The 23,544-nt window shown below is 30.5% G+C and overlaps 2 protein-coding genes across 2 annotated transcripts; both read right to left on the bottom strand.

The window, feature by feature from the left end:
- Positions 1-10,714: 10,714 nt before the first annotated feature.
- On the bottom strand, positions 10,715-13,023 carry LOC114186997 (4-coumarate--CoA ligase-like 1; the record flags this gene model as incomplete). The annotated part of the gene is made up of 6 exons (XM_028075094.1): positions 10,715-10,964; positions 11,102-11,169; positions 11,328-11,473; positions 11,584-11,776; positions 11,899-12,483; positions 12,592-13,023. Coding segments are annotated over 6 exons (1,674 nt in total), but the record flags the coding sequence as incomplete, so codon positions are not given.
- A 7,032-nt stretch (positions 13,024-20,055) lies between these two features.
- Positions 20,056-20,895, bottom strand: LOC114187368 (arabinogalactan protein 1-like). Its single transcript, XM_028075610.1, has one exon. It carries the CDS (start codon positions 20,760-20,762, stop codon positions 20,205-20,207), a length of 558 nt encoding a protein of 185 aa, XP_027931411.1. The 5' UTR covers positions 20,763-20,895; the 3' UTR covers positions 20,056-20,204.
- Between the last annotated feature and the right edge of the window lie 2,649 nt (positions 20,896-23,544).

Raw genomic sequence — 23,544 nt, 5'->3', positions numbered from 1 at the left:
TTTGCGATATTAAATAAATGTGTAACTTCACAATTTCAAAACTTATATATATAATATTTTTTTATTTAAAATAGATATACTATATACATTTATATCAATCTTATAATGATAATAGCATATCACAAACCTTAAACTATAATTGAATCATTGTTCGTCAAGATGCAAAAATATTAACTATGTTCTAACTAAATACGGAATTTTATTATAAGTATGTTTCCTAATAAAAGTAACATATGACTCATAAAAGGTCTCTTAAAAATTTGTCTAGCCTTCTTAATCAAATAGTTGGTGCAAATGTATAAACACTTTTCAAATTCTCATGTCATATATATAAATAATCTTATAACGATTTTTATCATATCACAAACCTTAAACTAGAACTAAATCATTGTTTATTAATATGCATAAATATCAAATATATACAAAATATTCTAATTTATTATAAGAATGTCCCCCAATGAAAGTAAGATATGATCCATAGATAGTCTCTTAAAAATTTGTATTTGTCTTTTTAATTTACTTATCAATTCACTTGATTACATTTATTGTCGTCACGTCACATCATATCTATAAAGACAACACATTCCATTAATATTCGTTTATATATATATATATATATATATATATATATATATATATATATATATATATATATATATATATATTATAATGAATTTAGCACATTACAAACTTTAAATTAGAATTGAATAATTGTTCATCAAGATGCAAAAATATGAACTATATTGTAACAAAATGGTGTAATTTATTATAAGTTGTCTTTTTTAGTTAGGTAGTTCGTGCAAATATACAAACATTTTTCAATTTCTCATGTCATTTGTATGTATTATTAATTCACATCAACCCATTTATTATCGTCAAGTTATACCTATAAAGGGTTAAATATGTTTATAGAAAAAAATATGTATCAAAATTTTGAATAAATTTCAATTTCACATCATAATTCGGAGACTAAAATCATATCAAACCCTCGAATATAATATAACTTTTTAAATAACATGCAACTAAATTTACTCATGTCATATTAATATCACAATTAAATCATTCTAATCACCATATACTTAAATGGCAGTATTCATTCATAGTAATATACTTTCATGTAACATTTGCATTATTCCAACATTACAAAGATATAATATAAACTCAACATACTTACTAATTTACAAATATTTTTTACACATTCAAACAATAATTGTATTGAGGATCACATTTCCCACCTTAGGTAAATAGGTAAACATTAAGGTTGTGTTCCTTTGTGTAGATAGATTTGAGAGAGAGTATGCAGATGAATTTGTGTAGATTTGAATGAATGGATATGTGTGTTTTTTGAGTGAATTTAGAAGGTAAAATGAGTGAATTTGGAAATAAGTTTTATAAAAGTTAGTGAGAGATTTGATTGATGTGATAGATAAAATAAATTATAAAATAAATTATAAAATAAATAGAATTTGAAATTTACCAAAATACCCTTGATGAAAAAATAGAATAATTTTGTAATTTGATGTGATAAAAAAAATTAAAATTAAATAATATGAATTTAAAAACTATTATTTGATAAATTTTAATAAAAAAATTAGTAAAAAGATAAATTATATATTATTTTTTTGTAATAATTACTATAATTTGAAATTATTATTAATAATTAATATTATTAATTACTATATATTAATTTTATTATTTATTGTTATATTTCATTACAATATATATATATATATATATATATATATATATTATGTATTATTAATATTATTTAATATATTAATATTATATATATATATAATTATTATTATTATACATATTTTTATATATTTATTATTATTATATAGACACACACAATACTAGTCACATAAAATGTGTTGCTCCCCTACACCATCACAATTACACGCCCACAACACCGGTTACATAATCGGTGTTACTACCTTTACAAATCACCATCATCCACTCAGAAACACATTCTCACAAAATTACACTCTCTCGTTCACACAACACTCACATAAAAAGGTATAATGTTGAAAACATTCCTCATCCATCCAAATCTCCTCAACTAAAGATATATGTACTTTTCATAATATATCTTAAATCCATTTTGTAATTTACTCTTTAATCATAATATTGAAACACAATTCAACCACAACATCCATCACTCCAAATCAATAAAATTTATAAATTCACTCATGCGAACTGGTCCTAAGATTTTAGTCCTGAAATTTTAACCCCATCAATCAGACATATTCAATCACTCCAATTTATATTCTTCATGCCGACATATAAACTAATGTCATGTCAATAAATTTCAACCGATGAATAATCTAAAATTATAAACTATGATATTCTTAACTCAATTGGTGCCATTAAAATTGAAAAGCTAAAATATATATTTACAATATTTGATAGATTTAATTAGCATCCAAAACTTAAACAGCACCTCCATAATGAAAATAATTAACCCAAAATAAATATAAATTTGAATGAAAAGAGACATTTATAAGAGACAAGGTGGACAATATATGAACAGCACCCAGAATCATAATCACTCGCTGTAAAGCTGAAAGTTTGCACTTTTCGTAGTGTTTCGTAAAGCGAATATGATAGGCTACGAGTACTTGTAGCTTATGGCATAATCATGACCGTAAAAGATAAGCCACGGTTGATCGTTGACCAACGATTCATGGATGAGTATCAGCCGTTGATAAAGAATGGCAGCGATCGTAGATAAAGCGAATGAGGAGGGTAATATTGGAAAGTCAAAGTAGAGCAATAGTGAAGGGTGAAAGTGGTACTAAGCTTAGCTGGGCTAACGGTGCAGGAGATGCCACGTGTAGGGTGATGGAGTGGAGCATGTGATGTTGCAAAAACATGCACCACCGACAATCTCCTTTCCTTATTGTGCGTTGTAGTTTTATTCATGGATGTGTTCTTTCTTCTTAATAATTCCAAAATATTGTTTTTGTTCACAGACAAAAGCTGTTTCAAGAAAAAGAGAATAATAATATTTTAATTTATTACTTTAATTATTTATTTTTTTATTTTGTAGTGATGTGATGTAATAATTTAAATATAATTAAAATGGTAAATTAAAAGTTAGTTAAAATATCATTATTTATAAAAATTTAATATATAATGAGATGATATAAATAAAATTAGTTCTATGAAATATAAATATATATATATATATATATATAATTTAATTATGTTATTAAAGTTTATGTTTTATATCCCTATTTGTTGTTCAAATTAAATTCATGGTTGATTTCAGGATTTTGGTAACAACAATGGAAAAATGTTGTCTCTTTTGATGTGACGCTTAGTCATCATTCATGTTGAAGCAGAATGTTTCATTTATGTTTGAAAGTTTAAAATTATATGATTTAAATTAATTTAGTTCATAAGAGTAAATGTTATAATTGGTCTAAAGTACTAATTTAGACTGAATAAATGGTTTAAATAGTTACAAATAAAAATAGTAATTAATTTTTTTTATAGAAATAGATTTTCTTCATTGCAATGCAAACCGACTAATGAAATTAAAAATAAAGTTCATCACTAAGATAAGTTTAACATTTTTTAAGACACATTTTAAAGTTATTTTTTAGTTTATATGTATATTTTATTCAATTATAATTGTGATTGGTATAAATATCTTTAGTAGAAAAACATGATAACTGGATTGATTAGTGAACTTTTTATTATATACATTGGTTAGATTTGTGTAATAGATAATATGATTCATTTTAATATGGTCACTTCATGTAGATAAAAGTCATAATTTAAGTGAATAATACTGATTTAAGATTTAAGATTTATAAGAATAAAATGTTAAAGACTAGTCAAAAGTTTCAGTTTTTTCAAAAACTGTAACATCCCATTTAAATAATAACGTAATTAAATGAAATCTTACACCGGATAATATAAAAAAAGCCAAGTTGCGGAGTATAAAGTCACTCCTTACAGTTATCCAAGGTACTTAAAAGGAAATACTAAAGCTCATTACAAAGCCTACAACCCAAAAGAAGTAAGAAATAGCCAATATTCGAAATAAAGCCTTAGGGGTAATACAATACATGGGCCTTAACCCTAAAGAAAAGCCCAAATAAAACATGAAGTCTAGCCCAGGTAGACTGTGTAGCAGAATCATCTCTTCCCTGTTGACCTCGACTACCTCTCGCATCTGCTCCCATCAATAAATTGATGATCATCGCAAAGGTAGAAGAACAACATACAAGGCAATCAAACAAGCAAGGGTAAGCTAGAGCCAAAAAGATTTTATCATGCAATCAGATATACTTTCACAGTCCAATATGCATACATCATCCAAGCATGTTATGACCTTCCAATCAATACACTAAGACTCGACTCGACTCATCCGGATACATATAACCTGGTCGGATTCAGCGGATGCTTGCACTTGTGGTGGATACCTCTGCTCACCCCCGAGCTGCTCACCCCCGAGCTATGTGTTACAAGTGTTACAATGAATCAATCCCCCACACACAAGGTTAGCCCTTAATGAGTTTCAGGCCTCCTGCTACTCTCACCACAAGAGTCAGTCCGCTCTAAGTGAGACTAACTGACTCTTTAGAGTCTCAGTATGCAATCCTTACCTTGAACCCTTACCAAATTATATAGATGGGGCACCACCATGGACACCCACTAACAGGGGCCATGGAATTACGTCCCGACCACTGAAGCACAACCCTGAAATCTCACCTAGAAATTCCAAGGAATTACGTACTGACCACATACTATACATATTCAAACAAACAGTAATATTTATCATGCTTATAAATCTCATGCCAACCTTTATAATCCATCCTCATACATGCTCCATGTTGAATCCATTCCAAATCATCCTTCCCAATTCATGAATATAGAAATGTAATTCATACCGACACCATGCCACTTTGATTACCAACCATCTCATACAAGTCACATGCCAAGGTCATGTTAAACTTATCAATCACAGACCTTAAACCATTCTACTCATACCCATTCGCCCAATTCATGCTTTTAAAAGTAATTGAATCAATCCACAAGTTCAAGTTAAAGTAAGGAATTAAAATTCTGCAGCAATTCTCGCTTAAGCTAGACTGATCTCGCTTAAGCTAGGCTGGTCTCGCTTAAGCTAGAAATTCTCGCTTAAGCTAGACTGATCTCGCTTAAGCTAGAAATTATCGCTTAAGCGAGACTGATCTCGCTTAAGCTAAAATCCCTCGCTTAAGCTAAACTGACAGCTTTTTAATGATTTCAACATGTAAAAACACAAAATCCTAAACATAAAAAAATTTAAGAAAACACAAACACGTTGTATAAAACGTTGGCATCATATTTCATGCTTTAAAAGAGTAAACAAATCAATTATGGGAGCATACAAGCATTTAACAATTGTCAATCTCGCTCAAGCTAAGGAGCTCTCGCTCAGGCAACAAGGTCTCTCGCTCAAGCGAAAAACTTTCGCTTAAGCGAGATTGAAAACAGAGAGTACTTCGAGTTCTCGCTCAAGCTAGCTCATCTCGCTCAAGCAAGAGGCCTTCGCTCAGGCGAGCACTCGAAAATAAAAGGGTGCGAGTTACTGTCATTCTTGCTTAGGCAAGAGCTCCTCGCTTAGGCGAGAGCTTCCCGTTTGGGCGAGAAACAACTCGCTTAGGCGAGCATAACAGATCTCACCTGCTCTCACGCATGCAAAGCCAAAAATCCATCCAGAAACAATACACCGATTATTTTCACACCATCAAAAGCACATCAAATTATCAAGAGCACCCAACAGAAACAAAAAGACACATTATTTATAAAAGCATGAAAAATCCTAGCTTCCCTCACCTGGATAGATGCTAGTGGAAAGCACAGGCACCTACGACAACGAACCCAACAGCTTTAGGAGCATACTCAAGAGGTGGAGCAGAGAATGAGGTTGAGCTTACTTGAATCTGAATGAGCTTCGAGCCCTAGCAGAGCACTGTTTGAGGGGAAAAGAGGAGTAAGATGACTGATTTTTGCAAAATGGGCAGAACATGAGAGGGTTAGCCTGGTTTAGGGGTTTTGGGATGCCTTATGGGCCAGTTTTAGGCCCAACTGACTAAGAGAGTCCCTTAAATTTTAGGACAAAATTAAAGTGGGTCTTACAAAAACAAGACTTTATTATGTCAAGTGAATATCTACATAAAAAAAACAATTTATCTTCTCCAATATAAATAAGAGTTAATTTTTATTAAATTTTATTTAAATACTTAACAGTTTGTTCTAATTCGTAATATTAGTTTAAGTTACAATAGATAATTTGATTGAAATTTATAAATATTTTATTTTACATTGTATAATTAACTATTTTGTTGGTGCATATTAGTTTAATGCCAAAACAAACCAAACTTAAAAAAACACCCATTTTTTACATTAATTATGGTCATAATCAAAATAAAATTAAAAAAAAAAACTTTTTTTCATGTGGAATCCGTTAAAACCAGCATATAAATTTTAAAATAGCTGTTAAAGATAACTACAATTCATTACTTTTACATTAAATGTAGAGTCATCCGTTTATGGGTGTTACTTACTCAGAAATCTTTTGCTATGTAAATTTTTTTCTTTAAAGGACTTCAAATACTTTTTAATTTTTCATTTATTTTATTGTTGATAGAAAAAAAATCAATACAACCCAGTTGTGTGTGGGTGTTTGATTAAGTATATGATCATAGTTACACATGTGTTAAAAATAATATGATAATGTAACCATTTAAGAATGTTGTTAAATTATTGTTGCAGAAGTGTGAAGCTCAAGTTTTTTTTTTCTTATCACCTCTTAAAGGTAAGCATGTTATAGCTTCATTGTTTTGCAGTTTTTTAAAAAAAAAAAGATGGAGTCCTGAAAAGGTTATTATTAATTATGGGGAAAGTGATAATTAAAATATTGCAATACTGTGGAATCATTGCCTATTTGCCATTGTCTCCTAGATCTAATTGGTAATTAGTCCTTTTCTCTTTTCATCACATAAATATTTTCTTTTTTTCATTCTGCTAAACTAAAATTATTACTATGGAGATGCATTTGGAATATATATTTTGTTTCAAATAATTTCTTTTTTATTGCACTGAAATTCTATGTAATGCATATTATTTATATAATTTGTATTTTGTAAAATTGTATTTATCAGAGAGGATGAAATGTGATTTTAATTTTTAAACTTTTATATAAAATTGAAATTCGTCGATTTTTAGATTTGGATGTAGTTTGACATGCAAACTTATAAAATGAATAAATATAATTTTTTTATTTTAATTGCGTTAAATTTTGTTAACATATATTTATTGATCATGAATGCGGATAATCATGTGATTGTTGATTGATATATGATCGTGACGAGATACTGTATACTTAAATATAAATGTAATAAAGATATTTATGTGTAACTGTACTAGAAGTGCAACAGTTCACTAAGATTTACTAGATGAGTAATAAAAAGTTGTGCACTTTGTTGGGACTCTTTGTAACACTCCCGGATCCTCTTGGGCTTACCAGGCATCCCACCTGCCACCCTCAAACCGGTTGTGTTAGGTCCGCAGCCCAATACACCCCAACCCATCACCTCTAGCACCAACTAGCAGGTGGATTTTTCCCAGGGAGGATCGAACCTCAAACCTGAGCTTTAACACCCCTGGCAAACCAACAGATCAGGGGCGGACCCAGGAAGGGACGGGGGGGAGCCGTGGCCCCCCCAATGTTTTTGATTTTTTTTTATTTATATTATATGAATTTTTTTTTGTTTTTAATTTTTTAAATTATGTATAAGAAATTTAATGTTTTGGAATTTTTTAAATAATAAAAATATATATTAGGAATTGATAAATATTAAAATAGGTATCTTTTTATTTATTTTATAAAATATAACATTAAATGTTAATAAATAATAAAACATAAAATTAAATTTAATAAAAAATAAATAAATTTATGAAGATATTTTTTATTTTGTCTCTCACTGTTTTTTTGAGTTTCTCACATATTGTATCCACTTTAGATTTTTACTTGTTTTGTTTTCTTTTGTTTATGAAGAAAAAAAGAAAGTTGAACACAAATTCATTATTTTGTGCTCTCATTTTTGTATGCTTTCTTCTATTATTGAAGAGAAAAGTAATTCTTTTTTTCTCATTTGATAGTGAAATATTAGTTTAATAATTAATATTATTTTTTATCTCACGAGCATTTGGTATATTCATTTTTATAAATATCAAGAAAAAGCAATGCACTAAGTGTTTTTTAATAACTGGTTTTTAATTGTGACTTGATTATCATATCTTTTTCTTTTATTAATTACATATCACAATTTTTATTTAGATTATGATAAATTATCTTTTAGTATTTTTTTTAAACATAAGTATATTGATGAAGAAATAAAAGAATAAATTAATTATTTAAAAGTGATAAAATGGAAGCTACTGTGAAGAAGAAAATAGAAAAAATCAATCTTTGACAAAAATAGGAAGTCAATTACATCTATTTCATTGATTTTTTAATTTGTCTCGTCTTATTTTAACTCTTCTTGTTTCTACAACTATATCAAAAAGATAATTTTCTACAATGAAAATTATCAAAATAAGACTGCAAAATATTACGAAAGATGAATTTTTTTTGCTGACGATATGATTATTTACATTAAAAACAAAATATAACTAAAAATTTTAGTATTGATTCAATTATTATTAAGTTAAATAATCTTACGGATCCATAATTAAATATATAAATTAAATATATAAATTTTAATTATATTTTGGCACCCCCATAAATATCGAGCAAGTTCCGCCACTGCAACAGATGCTACCAGCTGTGAGCAGATACTACCAGCTGTGCTGCAGCGCAACTGGTAGCATCTGCTGGTTTGCTAGGAGTGTTAAAGCTCAGATCTCCGGGAGTGTTACAAAAAAGTGTATGATCGACTCTTGATATAAGTTTTTTTTCTTTCTTTTTACAAACATTGTTTGGTAAATAATATTATAAAATTGATACTAGTTATTAGTGTATTGTATGTGATGTTGATATGCAGATTTGGGCAAAAGTAGAAGATTCAGTATTTAAAACATGTCTCATCTATGACTTTCTCTTCCTCTGCATATGGTAGGGACACAACACAAACGTCATTATGGAGTTGTTAATGAACTAATTCCACCGAAAACATTGAAAAACTGAGCATTGATTTAGGTGCTGTAATCCACAGATCTTGCATAGAAAATGTATAATTTTCTTACATGCTTCCTTGACAATGCCACAAAAGATTGTGTTCTACGTTTCCTGAATGACTTAACGAGGATGTTACTTGAGCAAAATCATATTCTAATTTGGCGGAACAACAGCAGCATGTGATATGCTGCTTTAAAGCTTCAGCGTTAGGGAATAAGGCTTTTCATTTTTGTGTATTCACTTAAATTAGGTCATTGATTTTGTGATACTTTTTTTATAATATTTTATGATTATTAATTTATTTATATTTTTATAAATTAAGAAGTATAAATATTCTAAATTTTTTCTTATCATATAATTATTTTCCAGATTTTATTAACAAGATTAAAGTACATCCACATTTACTGTCATAAATTATTATTATGATAAATTTTAATATTATATATAATATTATCTTTTTAAAAGTATAAAAATAATTATACTTACTTCAAAAAAAAACGAATCTTTTAAATTTAAATTAAGAACTACATAATATTATATATATATATATATATATATATATGTATATATATATATGTATATATATGTATATATATATATATATACATATATATACATATATATATATATACATATATATATATATATATATATATATAAATGAAATAATTAAACAGGCTAATTACCAAATATACAAAAATACCAAATAATTAAACAGACAAATAAATTATAATAATTAAATAAATAAATAAATAAAACAAATTTAATATTTCATTGATTAAAGACAATTATAAAAATAAATAAATACATACTTTTTCTTTTTATCTTATTAATTTATTAATCGTAGTATATCAGTAGCATTTAATACCAGTAAATTTGTTTTGATCATGTTTTTTAGAGTAATATGTTTTGAGTTCAGATTTTTTATTAAATTTTTTTACTGTTTTTTTATTGAAGATATATATTATATTAATATCTTAAATTTTTTTAAATATATGTTAAAATTTTAAAATCAGAAATATTAATGTATTTTGAAAAGACAAAAGAAATAGTACAGATTCATTTGTTTATATGAAAAATCTTCACTTTTGTTTTTTGTAACGGTGTCATGATTGAATGAAGAGATTTATCTCTTCCTTATCTCTGCTTTCAGAAAAGATAAGTTTGTAGGATTATTATTTTTTATTTCTCTTTTAATTTTTCGTATCAGTTAAATAATTATTCATATAATATATCAAAAAATTTAAAAATAAAAATGATTTAATTTATCGTAGAACCAATTTTCAGTTTACTTTCTCAAACTGATCTTTATCGTAATCAATTATTGTAGTTAACAAATAATCTAATTTTTCAAGCACACAAAAACTTTGTATATAAGTAATTTTAGACAAGTAAATGGGAATTCAAAGAGCTTACATCTACTAGAGTCTCAAATTTTATTTTCAAAATAAAATGAGTGATGACCTAACAAGTTTGCAACCATGAGAATGGAGACATGAAGTGCAAAGTAAAGTACAGAATTGAGCATTGATTTTAGACATTCTGAGATTGTGTGGAGGAACTTGTCTTCATCTTTTGAATCATCTTGTCTTTGATGAGCCTCCTCATTATTTTTCCAGAGGGTGACTTTGGTATGCTTTCCACAAAGTGCACCACTCTCACTTTCTTGTAATGTGCAGCATTGTTGGCAACATAGTTCATGATATCTTCCTCACTTTCCTTTGCACCAGGGCTCAAAACCACACTTGCACCAGGAATTTCCCCTGCATCTTCATCTGGTATTCTAACACAACCATTACAGAAAAAAAAAACAAAAACATAACATTGCAATCACTTTCTTCAAAACTAAAATTCCGACACAAGTGTTGAGATTAACAATGTTAACTATATTAACAATAGACCATGATTTTGGTTACTTACGGCACTACTGCTGCATCTTCAACTGATGAATGGCTCAGCAATATGGCCTCTAACTCTGCAGGAGCAACCTGCATGTGTCCAAAATTACATTTTTTAAAGTATGAATATCAGTGTATTTTGAAGGTGTAGCAGAGAACAATACCAAAAAATCTCAGTTCAGAATCTAAAGTCGATGGACTCAAGTTATGTTGTCATGTTGAAAGTGTGTGAAGTATAAAGAACTTACTTGGAAGCCTTTGTATTTGATCAACTCCTTGATACGATCAATAATGAAGACATTTTCTTCACCATCTATGAATCCTATGTCACCGGTGTGAAGCCATCCATTCTCGTCAATGGTTTGTGCAGTCTCATCCACCTGTTTATAGTAACCTGATGAAAAAGACACATACTTTATGTTCATTCACACTCTAATTTATCATAACCTTAAAACTGGTTTGTTTTTTTTTTTTGGGTAGATTAGATTATTTGTCCATTCTCACCTTGCATTACGCATTGGCTTCGCACACAAAGTTCCCCAGGTGTGTTCCTAGGAAGGGATCGACCAGTGTCAGGATCAACAAACTTGACTTCCAAGTTTGGGAGGATGAATCCCACTGAATTTTTATGAACACTTCCCAATCCTTTGGTTGCAAGAGTGAGTGTGATGCAGCTATGCTCAGTAAGTCCATAAGCCTACCAAACAAAACTACCACTTCAGGAAGTAACAATAACATATGCATAGCATAAAATTATTCTGCAAAATGTAAAAGTTGATAACATGTTGAAGAAATTATTGTAGGATTTGGTGCACCAACCTCTTGGACAGAAACACCAGGGAACTTGTGTTCAAAGGCATTGAGAAGTTCTGGTGCAAGTGGTGCTGCTGCAGTCATAACAGCTTGGAGTTTGAGCTTGGTGAGGTCAAATTCATCAACTATGGGATTTTTGACCAAGCTGAGAATGATTGGGGGCACAATGGGTGCAAATGTGACCTCATGTGTGATCAAGGCATTGAGAAACTTCTTCAACTCAAACCTTCCCATAACCACAACTTTCCCTTTGCTCCTAAGAGTGGCACAGCATATTCCAGTGATGCCATAGATGTGAAAGAAGGGAATGAGGCCTAGTGTGGTCACCATGCCCTCCATTTCCCTTGTCACACTGAAGAGTGTAGAGCAGAGATTAGCCACCAGATTTCTGTGAGTCAGCATCACACCCTTTGACATCCCTGTGGTTCCTGATGAGAATGGCATGGCGCACAGATCATTCTGTGAAACAGGTTCCTTGCAAAAATCATCATCACCTCCTCTCTCTGCTTCTTCAAGCAACTTCTTCCACTTCATGCCACCTTCAACAACCTCATCATCTACCACAATAACAGGTAGCTCTAGACCCTTCACCTGTGTTTTTGTTATAACCATGGTGTAGTTTAAGTAGTTAGTATAAAAATGAACGTGAATTATACACTATAACAATGAAAAAGAAGGTGATCTATTTGAAGGAGTTACCTTTTCATAGTTGGTGTTATCTGTGACAAATATCTTGGCATCTGCAGACTCTGCTTGTTTCTTAATCTCGGAGACATGAGAAGTTGGATTTGCCCCAGAAAAGACCCCACCAGCAGCCATGATCCCCAAAGCAACAATGGCATACTCCACCACATTTGGAAGCAACACAATCACAACATGCCCTTTCCTCAAACCAAGAGATCTTAAGGCCTTTGAAAACCTCTCTACATCCCTCACCACCTCACTGTAAGTCACCCCTTTTCCAGTCACAGCATCCACAAACGCAACCTTCTCAGCATAGAGTTCAGCATTTTGGAGCACATATTGTGGCAGAGTGACGTTGTCAGGGATAGGAACAGGTGAGTACTGGCTACGAAAGACATGTTCCTCCCCACCTGCGAAAGTTTCCACGTAGGTTCCCATGTTTGAGTTGTGTGTAAGGTTGCATGAGGTCGAGATTATTATAAGGAGATTTTGTGATCATACTGTTTGCATGGTGAGTGAGGTTAGATGAGTTGCAAGTGAAGTGACATTGGAAATTTGCCATGCGTGGGGGCTTTTTGTTGGTAATTTGTTGAATCATGTCATTGACAAACCCCAACTGCAATCTTCCTACAATCACTCCTAGGCCATCTTCATCCAATGAATTCATACTAAAAGGGTTTTAATTATCTTCATCTTTTATCTCACGAGTTAATTAAGTTTTAAGAGAATATTATAAATTTGGTTATTTCTATTTGTTTTATATTAAAAGTTTTTGTTTTGTTAATTGTTTAAAATACTTCGTATCTTAGTTTAAAAATTTTATTGATTTATTTTGTCGTTAATGGAATGATATAGTCCTTATTTACGTTTTTTATTATTATTATTTCTAATGTCCGTCAACTTAGTTCATAATCAATTCACTTAAAGTGAGAAAAATAGATTAATAATTATCAATAAAAAAACTAAAATAAATGTGATGGATAATTATCAATAAAATAAAACTTTTCTCGACTCAATTGTCTAGATACATGCACTAATATCATAATACCTCAGGTGGTTTTAGCACTTGTGATGGATAACATTTACCCACAGGGTTAATCCTATTTAGGCCACTAAAACTTCAAAATGTTCTTCAAACCAAGACCTCCTACCGTTCTGAACACCTCAACCATTCTTCTCTATATGAGTTGAATGATTAGTAGAGAATCAGGATAACCTTACCCTGGATTCCCATATCTATGCATACACTAACCAACAAATGGAACTTCCCCATGGAATTCCTTTCCCCGAATCAAGTGACACTTTACTTCATCCTTATTACTACTATCTCATACAAAAATTCATTCATCTACAAATCATAACTTAACAAATTTCAGACACTCATAGCGTCAATACATAAACATCTATACACACAAATACATTAACAAACCATATACCTTATATTTTATTCCAAGATTAAACTAAAACCACAAATAAGCATGATTTTCACAAAAGAGAAACCTAAAATATGCCAACACATAAGAGAATAACTTTTCTAAATATAGACATCAAATAAAAAATTCCACCGGTCAAAGTAACAATTCATGTGCCTAAGACTTGTCAAATTTTTAGCTCGACCTAATGGTTAACGAAACAAGATTCTCATTTTCCCCAAGATGATGCAGACCAGAAAAAATTAGTGGCATCTGACGCTGGTAAAGTGGCACTACGACCCTCTAGAACCCATGATTTGAGTGCGCCCAACAATCTAAAAGTGGCACCCGATGCCCTCAAGTCAATGGTCATTGTCTTAGTGGCACCACACACTGCTGCAACTGTGCCCGACGGTGTATCAATACACATAACTTCATCTTTGAACTTTGATTGAGCTATTTGACTCCTCTAGAGTTAATCCCCACTTAGTAAACTTTCAAACATTTAAAATTTCATGTTTTTAACTCCAGTCAAGCCAAATTACTCAATTAAAGAATCTCATATAGGCATTCAAGTTCACAAACAAAACCTTAAATTTGCACAAAAGTCAACATACTACCTAAGCTTAACCTCAATTCAGCATTTTTAACGAGCCATTCAAAATTTTAAATGACATAAACAAAATTTTGCATAATCCAACATACTACACGAGTTCAATATCAACTTATCAACTAATCAAGTAAAACATGCAGTTCATCACCACAAAACAAGTAAATCACAAATTCACAACTTATCACATCAAAATTATGAGTTGACAACAACAAATTAACAATATTGACATGCAAAAGCTAGAATTAGCTTCCCTCACCTGTAAAAGACAATCCAAACAATCTAAGAACACCAAAATGCCTCTAACTCCACATGATTCTCTATCTATACATGGAAACATCACAATAATGGTCACGACATACCATCATGATCATTGACAATCAAAAACTCATATTGCTGACTCTAAGCTCACATGCAAGCAAGTAAAGCATGCAACAAAGAAAAGGACTGATTGGACCAAGAAAAATAATAGAAAATCAACTTACTCTATTATAAATTTTTATCGACTACCCTTGTAGAACTCAATGCTCTGATCATAGAGGCCATCGTCAAACAAATGAGCAGAGAAGAAGAACACCTGGAGATAAATAGAAAACTCTAGAAAAGTAATTTTTAGAGAGATAGTATAGTTTAAAGTAATGAAATTCGTTTATAAAAATTCTTATTTGTATAAATTTTTTTAAAATTAAAATAATAAAGTCTCACTATTTTTAAATTACTATCAATTCTAAAATATTATTTTCTAACTCTTTACATTTAGAATTGAATATTATTTTAGCGAAAACCTAAACATATAAAATAGTTAAAAAGGATATCAATGAGATGTTATTTAGAGCACTATATTTTTCTTTTATAATGTTGAAAGGTATAAAATTCACAAACAAAAAATATTTTAAATATATTTGTAAATCAAAAGATTAGTTAAAAAATTATGTAAGAGTATTATTACATCAATCACCATGTTTCAAAATTTTGTCATGATTCTTAAAAGATGTTTCAAGAGGTTGAATGAAAAAAAAAATTAATTTTGGGTAAATTATATTGATATTTATAAGATTTTTTCTAATTACATTTATATATCTTTTTTATTCTTTCAATGACTTGATAAATATACGTATAATGACTTTTTGTTTTTTTTTTTGAAAAAAAACTTACATGTAATATATATATATATATATATATATATATATATATATATATATATTAGTTTTATGTTTTAAAGTCAAATACAATGCAGGATTTTATAAAAATGAAGTAGTGTAAAATTTTAAATTTTCTTTAAATGTAAAAATGTTAGTGAATAAAGAACGAAAAATTTACCAATAAGATATATCAGGTTATTTATTTAATTTATGAGAAATTTTATTTCCTTATATAACTATGATTGTCTCTAAATTTTGTTTAAAGTAAATTGAGAAGTTATTAAAATATATCCATAAGTAGTTTAAGGTTAATCAACATAACTTACATTGAATAAAATTAACCGAGTTAAAAGGTCGAGATGAATACCACATCAAATTTAAAAACGTTACTTGGTTTTTGTAACATTACTCAAGCATTGTAATGATGCTGAAAACAATAGATGTTAATTGTTTATCATTCAAGTGGTGTGGGAACTTTTGAATTGTCACTTGCCAATTTTTTAAGAAAATTTTAATTTACAAAAATCTTTAGTTTTGATATTCTAAAATTTAATTTTAAATTTTTACAATTTTTAGTTAAGATTTAATCAATATAACATGTGGAAAAAAAATAAAGATAATGAGTTGCATTTATTTAATTGTTTGATTATTCAAGTGAAACTTTTGTATGAGAGAGAAAGCGAGGTCAAAGAAATTGTCACTTGCCTATTCTTTAAAAAAAAAAAATCAATTTGCAAAAATCGATTTTATATTCTAAAATTTAATTTTTTACAATTTTTAGTTAAGTTTTAATCAATATTTGGAAATAAAAAAGATAATGAGTTGCATTTATTTAATTGTTTGATCATTTAACACTAAAAAATCTTTATATTTTTTTATATTCTAAAATTTAATTTTAAATTTTTACAATTTTTATTTAGTTAAGTTCTAATCAATACAACATTTGGGAAAAAAAATAAAGAAAACGAGTTGCATTTATTTAATTGTTTGATATTCAAAGTGATGTCAAAGAAATTATCACTTGCCTATTTTTATAATCTTTAGTTTTTATATTCTAAAACATTTAATTTAAAAATTTTATAATTTTTAGTTAAGTTTTAATCAATAATACAACATTTGGGGAAAAAAATAAAGATAATGGGATGCATTTATTTAAAATATAAAAATTTATTGTTATTGATAGAAAAATTCCATTTATTAAAAAAATAATGTCAATTAGAAAGAATTTGAGTAGTTTATTAAAGAACATGATAAATATATGGCCATTCATCTCCATCTTAGAAAAGATATCTAAGTATTACAATCTACTTTTAAACTACTTCTAAATTTCTTTTAATGTGATTTATTTTATGTTCTGTTAAGAAGATAAGTAGTGAGAATTTCAGAAGAAAAAAAATGAAACAGTAGTAACCTAAATTTTCTTACAGAAAGAACATTCCAATTTATTCTCTTCGTAACGAACTTGTTCAATCAAACAACAATAATATTGCGAGATACACTAAAGTTGTAATTGTGTCCGGTGGTAGATCTTCTTATTCGCGGATTGTGCTCAAATTTTGGTTAAATTATTTTTTTTTATTTTTTATTTAAAAATATTAAATTGGTCTAATAATTTTTAATTTTATTTTGATTTTGATTTTTTAAAAATTGATACAATTTAAATATATTTGTTAAATTTCTTAAAATAGAATAATAACTTTTCATCAAAGTTTATACTAGGATTATGTCAATTACATTAATAAAACAAAATATTAAAGCAAATTCATAGTATATAACCTCACCTTACAAGTCTGAGATTTTGTGGTTGTGTGGATTTGTAACATCCCGTTTTTATAGTTTTTAAACTATTAAGCGAAACATTTAAAATTTCAATAATTTAGAAGCAGTTAATGACATAGGTCAGCATAACCAGTACAGTCATCCAAAGAAGTGCATACACTGATCAATATGTACAGCCCACCTCACTGAAGGTTACAAAACATCCTAAACATTTACTAGAGAAACAAGTGGCTACTACAACTGGGAAACGTCTAGGAACTCACTCAACGTCGGTCCGGGAAAGGTGTACCTTCACCTGCACTTTTATCTGCTCGCGCCATTCATTTAAAGACGGTCATTGCAAAAGAAAATAGAAGACACACAGAACACAAAAGAAACTAAAAGGGTAAGCTAACTGGACACGGAGTAAATCATGCAATTGGTATTTTTATTCTACCACAGAGAATATACTTTTGATACATAATCAATTAAAATCAATCCAATTAATCCTGGCCATAACATCACACCTCATTCTAGACTCGATATCCGGATTATGTAAGTGGCATTGGAGCTCTTGGTGACTTGCACTTGAAGTGGCTCCTAAACTCTGCAGAGTCTTAGGCACAAGGGGTATTCACCCAACCACTCTCAAGGTAAATCCCATCACCTCTATGATGGATCGGAATCATAGACCAGGACCTCCTGCTACTTCCCCCGACGTAATCCATCACACTCTATTTGAGTCTTAATGGTTACTGGAAGCATCAGGATGTCACCAATCTGAGTCCTCATGCCCTTACATTCACTAAACCACATACTTTAGGATTTCCCTTGAAATCCTAACTATAACATAATCCATTCACATCACACTCACACCCAAAATTTGCATACAGTTTAACATACAATAAGATCTCACACAATTATCAACCCTCATCATCTTAAAGCAACCAATCAAGCATCAAGGAAACAAAACAGTGAGAAAAACAGTTTTCTGCAGGGGATCTCGCTTAGGCTAGAGGGTCTCGCCTAAGCTAGAGAGGTTATCTCGCTTAGGCGGGCTACCCTCGCCTGGGCGAGAGCCCTTACAGTGGCAAAGAGAAGTTCTGGACGAATTCTCGCTCAGGCGAAGCAGGCTCGCCTAGGCGAGAGGCTATCTCGCTCAAGCGACTTCAGCTCGCCTAGGCGAGATTTCGCACCATGACAGAGGTGAGCTTCTGGTATTTTCGCTCAGGCGAGACCAACTCGCCTAGGCGAAACTACCAGAAAATCCTCCCTGTTTTGCACATGCAAACTCGCCCAAGGCCATCCCCACTCAATTTCATACTTTAGCAGTCTCAAACATCAATTAAACAAGCAATCATGCAATCAAAACACTCCCAAACTCAATTCACACCAAAATGAGTTACAAAGTTAGCTTCCCTTACCTTTTTGCCAAGACTTTAACTGGTGGACTCAAGCAGATTTACAAGACAGCAGAGTTTTAGCTTAACCTAGAGGAATTCATTACAACGACATGGAGAAGAAAGAATTTCGTGATTAGATTCAGAAATCAGCGAGTAACTAGAGGATTCTAGTTGGAATCGAACCCAATTTTAAAAGAAACCTACCTTGGGGGATGAAGGTTTGAGGGAGGAAGCTGTGGAGGTTCCTGCTGGTTGGTTCTTCCAGAATCTGAGTAGGAAAAAGGAAATGGTGAGATGGCAGCACAGAGAGAGGGAATGGAAGAGAGTTTGGAGTTGCAGAGGAGAGTGGAAGGAATGAGGAATAAGAGTGAGCTTCTGTTTTGGAAGAGGATAAAAAGAGAGGTATTACAGGATTTGCGTTAAACTTAAAAAACATTTTTAATATGGTATCATAGTCATTGTTTAAAAAAACAATAAAAAATTTGTTTGGACATTCTGTTCGTTATCGAGCTTTCTTGGACATTCTGTCCCCACCCGTTATCGAGTCGTTAACGGACCACCTATTAATTTATAGTCTCATGCACGAGATGTATATTCAATAAATTTAATGAAAAAAAAATTACAAAATCGGATCATTTTTTTCAAAATAGGAACCAAATTGAGACTAAAAAAAATTTGAAGATCAACTTATTACTTTTGAACAAAATAAAAACTAAAAGAGTGATTCCAAAATTTTTATAAAAATAAAAAATATTGTATTTACTTTTCTATGATAATAAAATTATCATTATTGTTATCATTATAATTGTAAAATTAAATATAAATAATTTTTATTTATAATAATTAAGTTTAAAAATAATTAAATAAGTAATCACTTAAAAAATAATATTAATAAAATAATTATTTTTATTTAAAAATATTTAAAATATAATATTGAAAAATAAATGTAAAAAAAATACTATAATATTGAAAAATAAATGTATATAAAATTATATAAATAAAAAAAAATTGGGGAGCCGGGGTCTTTATCAACACTAAGTTCCTTTATCAACACTAAGTTCCGCCGTTGATTGTGCCAATGCCTTTTATTTTATTTTCTGATCAAAGTAAAATCCTATTCTAATTTTGGCGGAATCCAAAAAACCCTTTTCAAATTGAACAAAAGAGTTAGTAAAAATTCATTAACTTGCATAAAATCGATTACAGAATAATGAAATAACCTAAGAACTAAAAAAATTGCTCAAGTACAACAAATGGTCGTTCAAAAATGGGAACACAAAGAGAATAATCAAATTTCCATCCTTTAGATCACATTCAAAGTCATCCAAAATGCCACACCACCCAAAATCATTGAAGCTGCATTTGAACTTGCACCTGATAAATCACCAATTGAACCATTTGAAGAACTCGCCGGAGCAGTTTCCGGAGAGGCACCGTTGGATGGCAGTGTAATGGGTGAACCAGCTGGTGGGGCAGAGCTTGAGGGAATTCCAGCGGAAGATTCCGGCGTTGGAGCCTCTGCCACCGGAGATGGAGCCGGCGGCGAAGAGACGTCCTTGGCTGGGCTAGGAGCCTGAGATGCTGAAGATGGTGGCTGAGTTGCCGGAGCCACAGCCGGGGGCGGAGAAGCGGAAGACCCAGATGGAGAAACCACCGGAGATTGTGAAGGCGGTGATAAAGTTGGAGACTTTGCAGGAGATTGCAGAGAATGCAGCGGAGGAGTGGCAGAAGAAGGTGATTTGGCCGGCGCCGGCGATGGTGTTGACTTGGGTGAAGGGGCAGGAGCATTGCCTGCGTGAACCAAGCATAAAGATGTGAAGAGCAATGGCAACACAACGTGTGAAAGTAACCTTATCATCATGGTGTTTGAAGATTTAGATGACACTTGGGAGTGGTACGAGGAATCTGTGAAGTTTGCAACAACAACAACAACGTTGAAGAGTGTTTGTAGTGTGAGAAATCGAAAACGTGGAACTGTGTAGGATGAAGGAGTGTTTGGGGCAAGATATATAGGGTGGTGGTGGAGCGTTGTGAGAGAAAGATGTGACCGTTGGGAGAGGCTTGATAGGGTTTAGCCAGTAAAATAGCCGTTGGTTTGTTTAGATTCCCAAAGTGAAACAAACGGAAAAGTTTGGATAACCATTGTTTACCATATTTGAATAATATTGTAATAATAATAATGGTGCAATTACTTTGTTTAGGTTTGTAAAAAAGTGTTCTTTTAGAGAAAAACACTTCTTGGAATTTGGGGTTTTTGTATAAAAATACCTAAAGCTTTTCTACAGGTGAAATAGGGAATGAAAATCAGTTAAAAGAGAAAATGTAAATAAATAAAAAATTCACTGAAAATAAATTTTTCTCACCATAAAGGCATTGATTAGTGTATAAAATTGATAAATGTTATTGTTGAAGTTGAAGTAGGCATTTTTTTAGAAAGACAATTGATTGTTTCGAGTTAGAAAATATGCTTAAATCAAATATGCTTAAATCAATTGATAATGTTAAAAACCTTATACTCAAAATATTGGTAGAAAGCTTACTCTGCCTACTATTAACCATCTCAAAATCTTATAACTAGAGATATTATTTAAAATTAATGGTTTAGAGTTTAAAGTATAATACCGTGTTTCTTTTATATATGATAAGTAATTAATTTTAAAAAAATTACATATAATAATTAATTAATTTAATTTAACTTTAAAATAATATTAAATAATTTAATTTAATTTAAATTACACTAATTTTTCTTAAAGCTTTGGGAAATTACATAAACTTCTCATGTTATTTTCGCAATTACAATATCACCCCTTTAAAGGAGTATAATGCAATGTTTTTTTAACAATTCAATAGGTTAATTTAATATAGGGGTGACAATGCAGATCGACCCGACCTGTTTAGGCCCGACACGCATTTGGTCCACATAATGTGGGCCAGCTCGCTCCGTCGCACATTTTTAATGTGGACTTAAATGTTTGGTCCGCCTCGCATAAGTGCGGGCCCATGGACTAGCCCACTTTTTTAATGTTTTAATTTTTTTTAATTCTTATGATAAAACTTTTAATATTCAAAAAATTTGAGAATTTTAAGAAGTTCACAAAATTATTAAAGCAAAGACTTTGGGAGAGTTGATGATAAATTGATAATTCAACATTGTCATCATATTCATATTCGTACCTTGACATACAAGATGTATTCTTCAAATTTTACTACATTAAACAATACATAATACTTGTCTTTTCCAATCATACAAGAATTTAGAACATTAATGCAAAAGTCCAGAAAAAAGTAACTGATATACACAAGTGCAAGTTTTTTTTTATGCAGGTTTGTGGGTCAGTCTGTGCGGGTTGTGGGCTTCGACGGGTCGGGCCATTGTAGGCCTGCAAGTTCACTATCCTAACCCAACCTACGTTATTTTTGCGGACCTATGGATTGGCCCGACGACCCATATTGCTACCCCTAATTTAATGTATATAAAAGACCTTTGTGTAATATTTCCAAAGGAATATTAAGAAAGTAATAGAAAGAATATAAAATTGTTTGTATAGTTAAAAAAAAAAATCTAAATCATTGTTGTAATTTATTCTTTAATTTTTTTTATTAGTCTTTTTTTTATATTGTATTGTGTGATGCTATAAGAATTGTGCTTTAGATTACAGTATAAGTGTGTGAAATAATTATGTAAGAACCAATTTCCTCCTTTGGAAAAAGAAAAGTCTCTTCTCTCTAAACTTAGTTTCCTTTCAAAATCTTTATTCTCTCTTTCAAAAATTTGATTAATCTCTCATATTTTTGGAAGAACCTTCATTATTTCTCTCTTAGACTCCCATCATGTAGCTCATTTCCTCCTTTTTATCGATTTTGACTATTTCTCCTCTCTTTTTTCAAGAATCAAGCATATCACAGTAAACCTCACAATAAGGGCAACATTTTTTAGTGGACAATTTCTCTTCTGATGTCAATTTCATCTTTGCCATATTCTTGAGTCAGATTATATTTTACATGTAAGGAGATTTTGGGGTTTGAATGTGGTTATGGGCGGGTTCTCTGTCTTCCTTGATATGTTGTGATTCTAGTAGTATACTTATTATTAATCTAAGTTCATTATGTGTTTAAGCACATTTGAGAGGTATAGGGTGTAAGTACAATTGAACATAGCACCAATAAAGGGAAGGGAAGTTGACTTTGATCTCTTTTATGTATAAATGATGGTCGAAGGTCTATTAAATGATTTGATTGAAATATACATGTTTGACTTGGGGTAAAATTGAGATAATATTGCTAAAACTTTTGTGGGTAACTTTCTGTTTGGTTAAGTTTAGATGAATTAAATTGTGGTTGCTTGTTTATAAATCTAAAATGGTGGAACTCACTAGTTTGAATTTTGTATCCTATAGCCAAATTCAAAGGTTGTGGAAAAATTCACATGTCACCTATAAAACTTTTTGGTGCGAATTCTACATCATGGAGCCAAATCCACAATCTTTTGCTATGAATGTGGCTTCCACGAGAGTAGAAGTGAATGTGGGATCTGAGGAAGAGCGACATTGATGTTATATGGGGATGTTGAAATACAAAGCTAGTTTAGTCTTTTACACATCTATAGTTATGATGTTATGTATAAGTTGCTCTATAAATATCTT

Source organism: Vigna unguiculata, chromosome 6 (genome assembly GCF_004118075.2).
Source record: "Vigna unguiculata cultivar IT97K-499-35 chromosome 6, ASM411807v1, whole genome shotgun sequence".
Lineage (NCBI taxonomy): Eukaryota > Viridiplantae > Streptophyta > Magnoliopsida > Fabales > Fabaceae > Vigna > Vigna unguiculata.
This window is presented reverse-complemented; position numbering and strand designations above follow the sequence as displayed.

Bases quoted from the DNA above. Each gene is read 5' to 3' on its own strand.
- LOC114187368 (XM_028075610.1), bottom strand. From the start codon at position 20,762: ATGATGATAAGGTTACTTTCACACGTTGTGTTGCCATTGCTCTTCACA.